This window comes from Puntigrus tetrazona, chromosome 18 (assembly GCF_018831695.1).
Source record: "Puntigrus tetrazona isolate hp1 chromosome 18, ASM1883169v1, whole genome shotgun sequence".
Lineage (NCBI taxonomy): Eukaryota > Metazoa > Chordata > Actinopteri > Cypriniformes > Cyprinidae > Puntigrus > Puntigrus tetrazona.
The window spans coordinates 16,896,265-16,911,848 of record NC_056716.1 but is presented as its reverse complement, the minus strand read 5'-3'; the positions used below and the strand labels follow the sequence as shown (position 1 = coordinate 16,911,848).

General features: G+C 39.8%; 1 protein-coding gene across 2 annotated transcripts; it reads left to right on the top strand.

Annotated features, from left to right (window-relative positions):
* The first annotated feature begins 7,673 nt into the window (after nucleotides 1-7,673).
* LOC122362962 (cytochrome P450 1A1) lies at nucleotides 7,674-13,057 on the top strand. Of its 2 annotated transcripts, none has more exons than XM_043264784.1 (7): nucleotides 7,674-7,827; nucleotides 8,506-9,391; nucleotides 9,834-9,960; nucleotides 10,039-10,128; nucleotides 10,977-11,100; nucleotides 11,212-11,298; nucleotides 11,939-13,057. In XM_043264784.1, the coding sequence occupies exons 2-7, from the start codon at nucleotides 8,552-8,554 to the stop codon at nucleotides 12,249-12,251; spliced, it is 1,581 nt and encodes a 526-aa protein (XP_043120719.1). In that variant the 5' UTR covers nucleotides 7,674-7,827; nucleotides 8,506-8,551; the 3' UTR covers nucleotides 12,252-13,057. The 2 variants fall into 2 exon arrangements, with proteins under 2 accessions (XP_043120719.1, XP_043120718.1); XM_043264783.1 differs by having other exon boundaries at nucleotides 7,686-7,827; nucleotides 8,503-9,391.
* The last annotated feature ends 2,527 nt before the right edge of the window (nucleotides 13,058-15,584 follow it).

Here is a 15,584-nt window from a genome sequence, read left to right as displayed (position 1 = left end):
CTTACAGCCAACAACAGAAACAGTAGAGGCCGTGTTGAGTTTAACACAGATGACTGAGAGTCTGTAAAAGTCACAGATCTCTCAACATCCAATGTTTTTATCCACAGTATGTAAGATTTTCATCATCAAAACCCCGAAACTGCTTGCATTAAATATCGATATGGTCAAAGTTGCATCAGGGTTTTTTTTTTTTTTTACAGCGCTGCACATTCTAACCAATCACAAGCGAGCTGATGAATGCGATGGCCAATCAGAGGCGCCGGATGTTTGCGACTGAACTCAGGTCTCACGCTTGATATCTCGAACAAAAAGTGCAGATGTATGAATGATGTAAATAAGAGATGCATTCATCAGACAGTTTATAGACCGCTTACATTTTTGAGAGCGCTTAAATGCATAGTTCACTCAAAAATGACCATTTTGTCATTTCCCTCATGTCCTTCCAAACCAGTTTGACCTCTGTTCATCTTGATATTTTTCTCTTTGACCCTCCACAGACAGCAAGGATCGAAACTCAGAAATGAGACGATCCCCCTACGAGAGGACTTTCTGTGCGCAAAGAAAACAAAAATAGCAAAACAAACAAAGTATGTTTTTTCACCGTGAATATCCAGGAGTTGTGATTTCCTGGCCTGGAAATGTTGTGTAAAGTAATATTTCGTGCTTTACAGCGAAACGAAGCCTTTCTGGTTACGCTCAGCTGCTTTCTAGAAATGAAGTTCAGTATGTATTGATTCATGAAATCGTCCTCTCGTCTGGCAGAGACCGCTCCTGTGTGCTTTACTGAGGTGAAGGCTGTTTAATCACCAGTAAAAATCTTTTATGTAACAGGTTTAATAAACAAGCAGCCCGCGCGCACGTGTGTGTGTGTGTGTGTGTGTGTGTGTGTGTGTGTGTGTGTGTGTGTGTGTGTGTGTGTGTGTGTGTGTGTGTATGTGTGTGTGTGTGTGTGTGTGTGTGTGTGTGTGTGTGTGTGTGTGTGTGTGTGTGTGTGTGTGTGTGTGTGTGTGTGTGTGTGTGTGTGTGTGTGTGTGTGTGTGTGTGTGTGTGTGTGTGTGTGTGTGTGTGTGTGTGTGTGTGTGTGTGGGACTGGCCTTTGGTGCCTACAAGGGAAAGAAATGACCTAAAATAGTAAATGATTTTAAAAAGGTGTAACAATCCAAACAGGTTTTCTGTAAGGGATAGGTTCAGAAATAGGGAATAAAAAGATCATTTGTTTAGTATAAAAGTGATAGAAGTCTACAAAAGTTTCACCCACAATTCACAGCATTAAACATGAGTTTGTGCGGTTGTGTGTGAGTACAGCATACACACACACACACACACACACACACACACACACACACACACACACACACACACACACACACACACACACACACACACACACACACACACACACACACACACACAGACACACACATACACACACACACACACACACACACACACACACACACACACACACACACACACACACACACACACACACACACACACACACACACACACACACACACACACACACACACACACACACACACACACACACACACACACACACACACACACACACACACACACACTTGTGTAAAAACACTGTAAAATGAGGATGCTGTGAAAAATAATGCAATAAACAGAGTTTCTTTTTCTATTGACTTCTATATGAACTAAATGAAATCAATTTATCGTTTGTGTTTAAAGCAGCTTTTGTCCTCAGGTTTCTCAGGAGCTTTGCAGATGTCTTTCTTGAGGCGTCTCGGAGACACAGTTCTTCTGGATCTGTTTCTTCATGCAGTCTGATGATGATCAGGTCCGTGTGGATTATGACAATTAATGGCCAAATGCATGGAAATATAAACGCATATTTTCTCTCGACACTCTTCAGCAGAAGATAGAAATAACTTTTTTCATCTGCTGATAATACTAGTGTTCTGTCTTAGTTCTCTCTCTCAGGAGCCGGTGTGTCTGCGAGCCCCGAGCTGCTCGCCTCGTTCATGACACTTCACCTGAGCTCGGCCTTCTGCTTCCCAGCGGCCGCAAGGCACGGAGGTCAGAGGTCACACACACACACACCACATGTGCTCTGAACGACAAAACACTGTTGTTTTTACTCAAAGATGCAAACAGAACCCTTTTGGAAGTATGTTATTAAAATTCAGCATTTTTACTTATGGCCCTGGGAAGAAAATACAGACATTTTACACATAATAAAGAGATAGAGGCTTTACGATACTGTCACTCTATCCTACCTGGTCTCATGGGATAAACAAATATGTACCAATAAATACATATCACCGCAGTTTCCAACCGAGAGCTTTCATTCCTTTTCGCACACTTTTAAGGTTTCGATTACTCGCCGAATGTTAGACTTCAGAACAATATTAACATGCTGGGACGTCTGAAAAGAGCGTTAGCGTCACACGCATCCAGCTTCACATCTGTGTGTTTTTGTTCGAGATGTTCTCCAGAGACGAGGAGCTCCGGTTCGATCCCGGGCAACTAAACAGATCAAGTCAGTGTGAAAGGAAGCTGAAGTGAACTCTGTCCGTAGGTTTAGGGTCGATCTGGATCTTTAGTTCTGAACCGTTTCAGTACACGCCTGTATAAACCTAATGAAACTGTGCCGGGGTTCACGTATTGAAGCTGTGTTTAGTGACACGTGAAGTAAAGCACTAAAAAGTGCACTTATTGTACTTATTTTTATTGCTAAGTTACTTTTTATATTTTGGCATGGCTTGCCTGAGAGACTGCTAACACTTGTGTATTTCACGTAGCTCGTAGACGTTAACTGATAAAGGAAATCTATTTTTGACAGCACCCTCGTGTCTAAAAGGTGACAGTACTGTAGCGAGTTTTAGACGCATGCATGTATTTTGAAGCAGTGATGATTTTGCGGATATATCAGCACACACTGGAACGTGAGCGCGCGTGTGTGTGTGTGTGTGTGTGTGTGTGTGTGTGTGTGTGTGTGGAGGTGAGCATCAGGTCCTCCTGCTCTGGGTTGCGTGCCGGTAGCTCGTTTTCTCTGCTGTATGTACTTCAAACATGACACTTCAAAACCTCTCGCTCCATTCAGAGCTGCTCCTGCCCACAAAGACACAAACATGACACTGATGGGTGGACGGCCCTCGCAGTGAACCCTGCAGGTAAGATCTGGACGCATTCACACACACACACACACACAAGCACGCACATGAACACAGTGTAAACACCGCATGACATCTGTGAAGAGAAATTGATTCTGGTTACGTAATACATGCATATTTATTAATGTAAAAAATCACAAGAGTTATAAAACTTTAAGAATATCAGCACACACACACACACACAGAGAGATTAAACATACCATACTGAAAGAAAACAAAACATATTGCATTTTTGATGACAACATCATAAAATTAGATATCATTATATAAGTGAGTTTTAATTATAAATTCAAATTACATGTAATGCATTGCTACCACTGTGTGTGTGTGTGTGTGTGTGTGTGTGTGTGTGTGTGTGTGTGTGTGTGTGTGTGTGTGTGTGGTATTTATCGCGTCATGAGATCTAAATGTCTCCACAAGGATGAGAATACCAGTACATTTTGACAAGTTTTGGTCCCCATGAGATATATAAAGCTTTATATAAAACATACAGTATTTAATTTTTTGAAAATCTGAAAATGTGAGTAGTTTCCTGCAAGAGAACAATAACACATACGGAGCGTACAGTACAGTCTGTGTGTGTGTAAGAGTGTGTGCATGTGCACTTTTGTGTGTGTGTGTGTGTGTGTGTGTGTGTGCGCCCTATCTCTCTGAAGTAGATAAAATCTCTCTTCCTCAGGGTTCTTCTTCAAAATATCTCCCACACACCATTATCTGCTTTATATCATGTTTTCACACACACACACACACACACACACACAGTAAAGGTGAGTGCGGCAGGTGCTCGAGTGTTGCGTGATGAAGCTTCACACTCATTTGACTTCTTTCATCTTCTGAGATTCCTTTGAGTTTGACTGCTGAAGGCAAGCGAGTGTGTGTTGCTCTCTGAGTGTGTCCTTTGACCCTGACATAGCGGCTCCAAGCTCACGCTAACTCTTCATGCTACATTACTGCCTAAGCGTTCAGATTCTAATGCATGTTTTTGTCTGCCGTCTCATTTGTCTTTCTAAGTGCAGTTCATTTAAATGCATTTCACTAATTATTCATTAAGGGACCCGATGCAAGCAGCACTGATGTTTTTGGACCTAATTGCACTAATTGATTGATTTCACTGGGATTTTGCGTTATAGAGACTAAAACATTTCTCTGCGTGAAAAATGGCATTTGCTCTTCGGGGCTTGACTTTTTGATTCTTCACAATTTGCACCCTTTTATCACTCTGTGCAAGTTATACTCATTCGTAAAGCGTTCAAGACCACTTCCAAACATCACTGCTAACACTTTACGTAAAGCCTTTAGTGAATGTGTTTTTAATGCACTAATTGTAAACACATTAAAATATGGATGGATTAAAAAAATCTAATCAAATATTGCAATGCTTTTTTTTTTAATTTTGGCTACAATTACGCACGAATAGATAGATTATAACAGAATGCATTTATAATGCATTATACATAAATGCTTGAAATACAGCATTAAATCTTAGCTGATAGATAGATCCTTCAAACTCTGATTTCCAATGCATGCTCTTTTATCCCGACTTTTTGCCGCTCGATGTTTTGAATTTAGCTGTTGATTTTTTTTTTAATGATTATACGAATGTTATGCGAAAGAATGCATTTGTCACTTTGGTTACCATTATTTGCTAAAATATATAATGCATTATAACGGAATGCACAGACGCTTGAAGTAAAGCAGACAGGCTGAAGCTGACACAGGTGTTTCTCTCTTCAGGCCGTTGCCGTGATTCACGCGGAATGTGTGTCACACAGAAGCGCGCGCTCCCGGTTCACACGCGAGGAACCGGCTTACAGTCAGCGAGGCGCGCCGCTCCGGAGCGGGATTAAGCGGGCTGAGGCCGCGTGGCGTCGCGCTGACCGATCGCATGATCTCAAAAGGCCAGAGATCCGCTTCGTTCCGGGCGCAAAACCCCGCGCCTTCGTGCCGAAGAAAGAGAGCCGCCGCCGCCTTCGCGTGACTAACCGGGCAGATTTAGGATTGTCCCTGAGAGCGAGCCCACCCCAGCCCGCGCTCTCACGCGAAGAACAGAACAACCTAAAGAACAACAGCTCCTTACTGAGACAGCCGAGCAGCACGCGCTTCGAAAAGTGGCACGCATTTCTTCTAGCAGCGGTGCTCACTGGAAACAAAAAAAAAACCTTTTTATTAAGCACTTATTAGTGTTTGTGTTTGCGTGTCGTGAAAAGTCAAATTGAAGTATGTACCTTTTCAAATTGAAGCATATTTTAATAACTTTCTTTTATAGCTAAAGAACCTTTCGTGCAATGGAAGGATTTTGCACGTGCTTCGTTCTCGTCACACGAAAGCTTTTCAAAAGTACTTATTTACCTAAAGGATGCATATCTGTCCCTCCTGAAGTACCTGTCTGAATTATATATATATATATATATATATATATATATATATATATATATATATATATATATATATATATATATATATATATGTATATATTGATCGGGTACTGCCCCAGTGATAACTTTTGCATCTTTTTGTGAGAGTGCATGAGTTGGGAACAGAAACAATTATTTTATTATTTTTTATTAATTACATATAACAGTTTGCCTAATGTCAGGAGCGACAAGAAATAGGCCCAGTTATTTCCAGTTCATATTATAACCATTATATTTGCGTAATATAAAATAGGCCCAATAAAAATATATATATAAATATATATATAAGGTTTATATAATGTTTCAAAATATGGATTTTGGAGTGCTAGAAAAAAGTACATTAGAAAAAAAAGTAAGAATTTTTTTAGTTAACATTTGTTAGTGTGAAGAACATTTTAAAAACCTAAAGAGCATTTTTAATTAAAGGACTTTTTATGCAGTTGAAGGTTCAAATGATGTTAAATGCCAGTAAAAAAAAAACTAAACTTTATTTTACATGTAATTTGCAAAAAGTAGAAATGCATTCTGCTGTATTTGTGCAACTGCTTCGGGTTTCGTGCGCGGCTCTGAATCTTTCCTCTCTTTTTTCGCTCTCCAACAAAAAGGGGAACTTCTCACCAGAACTTCAAAGCGCCTTCAGAGATTCTTAATTACACGAGCAATCGACGTGTATAATTAGGACACTGTCTTTGATCACCTGAAGACGACCAGACCTCCCAACATGATGATATAAGCTCGAAAAGAAGACATGACGGACCTGCGCGGCCAGAGCATCTCCTTCTCGTTCGGCGAGTGCAACGAAAACAAGTAAGGATTTTAGCGAAACCAAGCGCGTGCATGAAGTCAATGAGTAAAGAATCTGTTCCTGCCTCTCTGAAAGCGACAGAGGACGTTAAACGGCGGCAAAGTGAACTCGGTTGCCCCTCAGCATCCCCGAGCGCGCTCTCACGCAACGTGGCCAATCTTTAACCCGCGCGCCACAGGTGCACGCACGCGATTCTGTTTGTTGGGTTTATCGTAGCGTGTTTCAAATCACGATAACAGTCTGAGGTGACCGAGATTCTCACAAGAGAAGCCGTAGCGCGGAACAAAGGACTCGGAGCGGTTCGGGTTTCACGCGTTTCGGGGACAGCGCTTTACTGACACGCATTGCGTCGGGTTTTGCTCCGTTCTGGCGGCTTTTCTCGTTGACGCGCTGAATGAGATGCATGAAAAATGCGTGCAGGAATCTGCAGCAGGGCTGTGAGACACGCACACACACACGCACGCACACACACCTTTGCACGCGATGCTCTACCTGTTGCTTAATGAGTTACGAGCGCGTGCCAGGCGAACATGACCCTACAAATCAACGCAAAACTCTCTCTTACATCGACGTACACTTCTTCGAATAAGCAAGCAATTATCAGATGTGTTGCAACAAACTGTTTATTTAGTCTAATTGCTGAAATTGTCGAGAATATTTACGGCGCTGACTTCTGTCTGCTGAAACTTTTATTACATAAACATGAAACATAAACATGAAAGAATGCTTGCTTTCTTTCTCTTTTTACCTATTTACATGTTTGCATTAAACCCGCTCCTGTTGTGAATATCATCTAAAACACACTGCGCACTTGTTTCTCAGTCCATGAGTTGATTGGTATTTTCTAAAAACGGACAGAGAAGCTGTTGTAAAATATTATCGTTATCAAAAATACGTTAAATGCGTGCAAAAAAGCTCAACTAATTTATATTCATTTATTTAAAGGATCTTTTAAATAGGAAGTTTTGCACGTATTTATGTAATAATTTTAATGCACATTTTAATAATAATAATAATAATAATACCTATATAAACAATAATGCATCTAGCTTAGTGTATATATATATATATATATATATATATATATATATATATATATATATATATATATATATATATATATATATATATATATATATATATAGATAGATAGATAGATAGATAGATAGATATGTAGTCTGTATAGATGTGTGTGTATTTGAAAACAAACGCACTTCTCCGTTGATGTTTCGATGAGGGATCGATCCCTGTAATAAAACCTCACTCCTTTCACTGATTCTCTCTCATTCACAAAGCCTCCAGCTCTCCGTGACGTCACCTGGAGAGCAACCAATCGCGAGGCGCTCCTCTCTATAAAAGTTTCCCCCGCTGGACTACTGCAGCACTCATCTGGAGATAATTGTCTCTGGACAGATAGACTGAGCTCAGAAGAGGAGAAATATTCGTCCGATCGATCTGGGTAAGCCTGGTGACTTTTTCTTTTTAAGACATGCTTCATCCTTTCAGAGAATATCTGTTTTCATTTCAAAATTCAATTGCATTCAGTTTTTATTTTCTTATTGCTTCTCGCTTCATTGACTGATGTGCATATATATATATGGGCTATATAGTATAAAGTATAAAGAGTTTCAATGAAAAAGCCTTTAAAATTCAAGCTATGTGTGGGTTGAGTTTTTTCACCTTACTTTTCAGTGAAATAACTGAACATAAGCCTGAGAATAATGCTCATTTTAATATTTCAACTATTGAACTCTTCATAGTGTATATATATGTATATTTAGACCCATATATAAGCTTTTAGATTGCACTGCGTGCGTGAGTGTATTATAGGAGACTGAAGGTGTGTGTGTGTGTCTGTCACAGATACAAGCTCTGACCTTGAGACAAATCACTCCACGTGTAGCTTATCATTAATGAATTTCGCAAAATGCGAATAACAAGCGTTGGTTAATCAGCAAAAGCGGATGTGTCGGTGCATGCATGCACTAAAGCACTCACGCATGCCCATGCAGTGCAACATTACCAAGAAACAGGTTGCAGAAAGACACACCTTTTCAGTATCATTTGTGGAAGATGTGTTCTCTCATCGTCTGAGGTTGACAGCCAGTCTCATTGATCTCTCGTTTGTTTTAAGCAGGTGACCAGTTCAGCGTCTGCAAGAGCGACGATTATTAAAGGAAACCATGCCTCTTACGGTTCTTCCCATGTTGGGCCCGATTTCTGTGTCTGAGAGCCTCGTGGCCATCATCACGATATGTGTGGTGTATCTGCTCATGCGCCTCACTCGAATTAAGATCCCAGAAGGCCTCCAGAAGCTGCCGGGTCCGAAGCCTCTGCCCATCATCGGAAATGTTCTGGAAGTGGGAAACAACCCACATCTGAGCCTGACCGCCATGAGTAAGTGCTACGGGCCGGTCTTCCAGGTCCAGATCGGCATGAGACCCGTGGTAGTGCTCAGCGGAGAGGACGTGATCCGCCAGGCGCTCCTCAAACAAGGCGACGAGTTCGCCGGACGTCCAGACCTCCACAGCTCCAAGTTCATCAGCGACGGGAAGAGCTTGGCCTTTAGTACGGATCGGGTGGGTGTCTGGCGAGCCCGTCGCAAGCTGGCCCTCGGCGCCCTGAGAACCTTCTCCACGGTGCAAGGAGAAAGCGGCGAGTATTCCTGCGCCCTCGAGGAGCACATCAGCAAGGAAGGGCTCTACCTGATCGAAAGGCTTCACAGCGTGATGAAGGCCGACGGGAGCTCCGATCCCTTCCGGCACATCGTGGTGTCTGTGGCCAACGTGATCTGCGGGATTTGCTTCGGCCGGCGCTACAGCCACGACGACATGGAGCTGGTGAGCTTGGTCAACATGAGCGACGAGTTTGGGAAGATCGTGGGAAACGGCAATCCGGCGGATTTCATCCCGTTCCTCCGCATCCTGCCCAGCACCACCATGAAGAAGTTCGTGGACATCAACCATCGCTTCGGCAAGCTGGTGAAGAAGATCGTCAACGAACATTATGACTCGTTCGACAAGGTGGGAGCTCCTTGGGATCGCTTTGCATTTTACGCTTATCCCGTGTGACCATAAAACCAGCCAAAAGGGTCAATTTGTTCATGCATTATCTGAATAAAAAAGCTTTTCATTGAAATATGGTTTGTTAGGATAGAATGAGATACATCTATTTATATAGAGCGTGCAAAAAATCTAGATCTTGAGGAGTTGTCCAAATGAGGTTCTCAGCAATGCATATTACTAATCAAAAATGAAGTTTTGATGCATTTATGGTAGTAAATTTATAAAATATTTGCACTGAACACGATCTTTACTTTCACTTTGCTTCCTAATGATTTTTGGCATAAAAGAAAAATAGGTCATTTTGACCCATTAAGTGTATTGTTGGCTTTTCCACAAATATATCAGTGCTGCCGATGACCGCCTCTGTGCTCCAGAGTCACAAGTGTGATATTCATTTCAGGATAACATCCGAGACATCACGGATTTGCTGATCAACCACTGCGAAGACCGGAAACTGGATGAGAACTCCAACGTCCAGGTGTCCGATGAGAAGATTGTGGGAATTGTCAGCGACCTCTTCGGAGCCGGTGAGTGCTGGGAGAACCGGAAAAGCTTCTGTCTCCGATCTGTGCGTGATATTAAAGCGTGTCTGTGCTCATTGTTAGGTTTTGACACTATCAGTACGGCTCTGTCTTGGGGTGTCGTCTATCTAGTGGCCTACCCTGAGATCCAGGACCGACTGCAAAGAGAGCTGAGTGAGTATCTCTCTCTTTGTTTCGCATTAATGCCATAGAAAAACTATTGTTGGTTCCTCAAAGAGCCTTGAAGAACATTTTAGAGATCTAAAGACACCTAAAGATCATCTTTTCCACTATAAAGAACCTCATAAGGTGGATGGACGTTAAAGATTCTTCAAGAAACCATTGTTGACCAATTATTTTTGAGTTTTTAGGAGTGAAAAGGTTCTTTCACCTCTTAAAAATAAAGGTTCTTTATTGGTATTGATGGACTTTCAAAGATCTTTCCGCTGTCTAAAGGGTTCTTTGCGATAGAAAAAGGCTCTTTTAGATTAGTAAAAAAAATTAACTGTAAGGAACTTTTAAGAACTTCTCACAAAAAGTTCTTCGGAACCCAAAATGGTTCTTCTACAGAATTGCAATGAAAATCAGCTTTTGGATGTTTATTTATTGTTATTATTTTCAAGAGTCTATTCAAATTTGTCAAAATACTCTTCAAAACTGGATTTTTGGTTCCCAACAGAACTTTCCAGTGATCAATCCTTAAAAGAACCATTTATTTATTAGTTGATTATATATTTATTAGACTATTTATTTATTTCGATAATATAAAGAACCCTTTTACGCTATGAAGAACTGTTTAAAGCTCCTTTATTGGCATTGAAGGCTCTGTGAAGAATATTTAATATTCATAAAACCTTTCCGATGCATAAAAAAACAATGGTTCTTCATCGGAGCTGCTTTGAAAAACCATCTTTTTAACCTTCATGAAAGCATCGATGCCAGTAAAGCAACTTTACTTTTACTTTCACTGCAGCTGGCTTTCAAGTCTTCCAATCTCACAACTGTTGTTAAAATCTTTCCAGAGGAAAAGATCGGAATGGACCGTATGCCACGCTTGTCGGACAGAGCAGACTTGCCGCTTCTCGAGGCCTTCATTCTGGAGATCTTCCGTCATTCGTCCTTCCTTCCTTTCACCATTCCTCACTGGTGAGTTGAGAGCAACATGTTAGTTACTGAAGATGGACGCCTGTAAAAAACACCCTAGTGTGATTACCAAAGTTGGCCGTGCCATTGACTGCTTGTGTTTTTCTCTTTCAGTACGTCTAAAGACACGTCACTCAATGGATATTTCATTCCCAAAGACACCTGTGTGTTTGTAAACCAGTGGCAGGTCAACCACGACCCGTACGTTTCTTGCAATCACTTAAACGGTGTTGGGGAGAGTTGCTTTTAAAAGTAATGCATTACAATATTGCGTTACTCCCTAGTGCTTTACATCACTTTTGCTTGTCTTTAATATAAAAAGTATTTGTTTTACAAATGCAATAGCCCTTGTGCAACAAACGTGAAATGAATACGCCTCAGGCTGAAGTAAATGTAAAGTCATATCTGTACGGTATAGAAGACAGCTCAAAAGCAAATTAAATTAAACACAAATGTGTCATCTTTGCTTAGTAGATTTAGCTTAATGGATCAAAAAAGGTCGTATTAAATAAATGTTATTTGTCTCATTTAACAAATATTTGGTTCATATTCAGGGTTCTCGTTCGACTCTTTTTATTTACGTCTCTGCACTTATTCCCGATTTCTCTCAACATGGCAACACAAATCAATACATGGTAAACCAAGTAACTGCCGTTACTTACTTGAAAAAGTAACTGAGATATTTCCTTTTCATTTAAAACTTAATGCATTAATTTACTAGTTACTTAAAAAAAGTGATCTGATTTCTAGTAATGCATTCCCCCCCCCGACACTGGACATAAATGTGGACAGTAAAAGGCGCATTGCATTTTTAAACGAAGCTGTCTGTTTCTGATTGCAGAAAGCTGTGGAAGGATCCTTCGAGCTTCAACCCCGACCGATTCCTCACCGCGGACGGTATGGACCTAAACAAGATGGAAGGAGAGAAGGTGTTGGTTTTCGGTCTTGGGAAGCGGCGCTGCATCGGGGAGTCCATCGGACGCGCTGAGGTCTTCCTGTTCCTGGCCATCCTTCTCCAGAGGTTAAAGTTCAGCGGGATGCCGGGGGAAATGCTGGATATGACACCGGAGTACGGGCTGACCATGAAACACAAACGCTGTATGCTGCGCGTCACGCCACAACCCGGCTTCGAAATCCCTGGCTCCGCACCATAATCTGAACACAAAAACGACGTTGCTTTTTGAGTTGAGATCCGTAGAGCCTTCATTTGCGATTCTGGTTTGGCGCGAACCTCGCTGCCAGCTTGCGATGCCAAATATTTGAAAGAGGTTTGCAGGGCAACGCATCTGGCGCGTTTTAATGCAGTTATTTCAACCATGCTGGATAACCCAGAGTGTGCATGTGGCTTTATCGCCTTTATCGTGTACATACATCTATGTTTTCACATGCACATGCACGTATGCATGGGTTCGTCCTTTCAAAACTCAAACGCCGATGCTGATAAAATATTTGAGCTTCCAAATATAGTGCACAGATAACACGGAGTGCCTGTCCCTGCTCATGGGCCTTATACCGTTTTCGCGTGCGTCTGTCAGACGAATGCCTTCTATTGTCATAAGCTTAATGCAGATGCCTCAGGTCTGCCGGACTACTTACACTGAAGCTATTTTCTGTTTGATTACGATCCCAAAATGTGATCCACTTGTAAATACACAGCCACTTTTACCGTGCCCCGATCTGACGTTTGTTGAAGATTTGTATCTACCTTTTTATATTTATCGAGGTGCTTCTGAACATCCATATAATTCTAGATCAAATTTACTTCCCTGCAATTATGTTTTTGATGTTTCTGTGACCTGACACTCTTTGCGGCAGGTGCTTATTGTTTTGTATAATGAAGGAATTTTTATGTCTGAAGTGCTACAATTAATAATTTGTGCAAACATGTTCCCATATCAACATTGTTTTTGCATAGCCTATTTATAATTTGCTGAATGAAAAATAAAACTTTCATTGTGAATGTGTCCGTCTGCCTGTCTATATTTAAAGATAATGCGCATCATTAACTATGTAGAGTTACAGTATATGAATTTCAAGACTTTTCTGTAAAAGGCAGTAGTTATGGAATCAAATGATTATGCCATATATTTACATAACACTGCTTATATGGTTCTCAAAAGTACTACAAAGAAACATGTAGTTGTCGATGTATCATGTTAGAAATGGTAAGACCACACAGTTTTATAAATATTTGTGAAAAGTCGTCCGTTTCTCATCCTTTGCTCAAATCTCATGGTGTTCCACAGGGTTCCGTTTTGGGTCCTTTTCTTTTTGCATTAAATATGATTCCTCTGGGTCATACGCAGAGGAACACTTCACTCCGTTTTCCTGAGAAAAATTACGAGTTCAGCATGATTGTGTGCATGACATAAAACGCTGAATGGACATGGATTTTCACAGCTAAGCAATGAAAAAAGAAAAACAAAAAGCTTGAGGAGATTGGGGATTTTTCCTTAATTTTATATTTTACGGGCAGCATTTTGATTTCAACATCTGTTGTTTTTAAATGTGCCTTATAAATAAATAAACCGAACCCACCTTTATTCCAGCAGAAGCGTCTCTCTTCGGTCGTGACGTCATCGACGCGCGCCAGCAAACGCGCACGTTCTCAATAATTTTGAGTTGATGTAAAAACGCGCGTGCACGAAGCCATTTAACTTACAGGCCAAGTAAGTAACTGCTTGTTTTATTTTAGGATTCAGCTGTAATTCGGGAAGATCAGCATGATATGACAAACACGAAAACGCAAATGCAGTAAAGTACCATGGTACTAGTGTTTAATTAAGGAGTTAATTCATATATTTGTACACAGTTGCCATGCACAGAAATCTCAAGAGGTAATATTACGGTGTTTTGAAATATATTTACTTGGATTTCCTTCCTGCTTCAAAGAATACCATGGTATTTGCATAAGTGAATTTTTTTGTTGTTGAAAATGCCATATTTTTGGAAAACTTTTCAGGAAAAACAGTAAAAAAAAAAAAGAAGTAAAATTAATGGCACTAAATTACATTAAAATAATCAAATTAACAATAATGTTTGATTCAAATAAATAGGTAAACCATATAAAATAGATTTAAATAAATAAATACCCTATTACTAGCCAAAAACCTCATGCAGCTAAATTAAAACTAAATATTTATATGTTTACTAAACACTATTTTAATTGGTATAGTATATATGGTTTAGTATAAACTGAGCTTTTAAGCATGAACATAGGATGTGGGTCCTTCGAACGAGGAGGATTTGTTGGGGGTTTGTGGGTCTAAAAGACTTCTTTAAAGTGCCTAAAAATATCAAATAAGAGATGAGGTCTCGCCCCACATCTTCAAAGTTCATCGTTTGTCAGAAGATGCATATTATATAAAAAGTGAAAGATGACAAAGGTTTTGTTCATAATCTGTTTGTTTTCCAGCATTCTTCAGGATGTCTTCTATTGTGTTCCTCAGAAGAAGGTGAGTTGATGAGGACAGAGTGATCACTTCTGAGGGATCTGATGATGAGTGCTGAACTCTACATACAGCTCACGGGCCAACATACACACTAAACACATTCAGAGACTCTATGCCCTTTTCTATTCTATTCTCATTTGTTCTGTTCTGTTCAACTCTTTCCAGTTGTGTCCTGTTCTATTCTATTCTGTTTGTTCTATTCTATTTCTAGTCTGTTCTATTATATTCTGTTCTATTTTATTTCGATATATATCCTGTTCTAATCTATTCTAATATCTTGTTCTGTTCTATTCTATTTCATTTTGACATCCGGTTCTATTGTATTCTAATCTGTTTTAATATCTTCCGTCTGTCTAGTCCATGTCCATGTCCTCCTATATACTACTTTATTCTATTCTAATAGAATAAATTTTTTTTCTCACATCCTGTTCTTTTGAATTCTTTTTTCCCTAATATCTTCTGTTCCGTTCTATTCTTTTTAATTTTGACATATCCAATTCTATTATGTTCTAGCCTACTCTATTCTAATCTTCTGTTCTATTCTGGTCCATTTTATTTTTACATCCTGTTCTATTCTATTAATATCTATTCTATTTTCTATTGTATTAGATTGTGGCATATTATGGAAAATTCTATTCTATTGTATTCTAATCTGTTTTAATATCTTCCGTCTGTCTAGTCCATGTCCATGTCCTCCTATATACTACTTTATTCTATTCTAATAGAATAAATTTTTTTTCTCACATCCTGTTCTTTTGAATTCTTTTTTCCCTAATATCTTCAGTTCTGTTCTGTTCTTTTTAACTTTGACACACCTTGTTCTGTTGTATTTTCTTCTAATATCTTCGGTTCTGTTCTGTTCTATTTTATTTTGACATATCCAATTCTATTATGTTCCAACCTACTCTATTCTAATCTTCTGTTCTATTCTGGTCCATTTTATGTTTACATTCTGTTCTATTCTATTAATATCTATTGGCATATTATGGAAAATTCTATTCTATTGTATTCTATTCTGTTCTATTCTATTGTATT

Coding starts and splice junctions, on each gene's coding strand:
- LOC122362962 (XM_043264784.1), top strand. CDS start 8,552: ATGCCTCTTACGGTTCTTCCCATGTTGGGCCCGATTTCTGTGTCTGAG. Junction 9,392..9,833: donor ATTATGACTCGTTCGACAAG/GTGGGAGCTCCT, acceptor TATTCATTTCAG/GATAACATCCGAGACATCAC. Junction 11,299..11,938: donor TGGCAGGTCAACCACGACCC/GTACGTTTCTTG, acceptor TTCTGATTGCAG/AAAGCTGTGGAAGGATCCTT.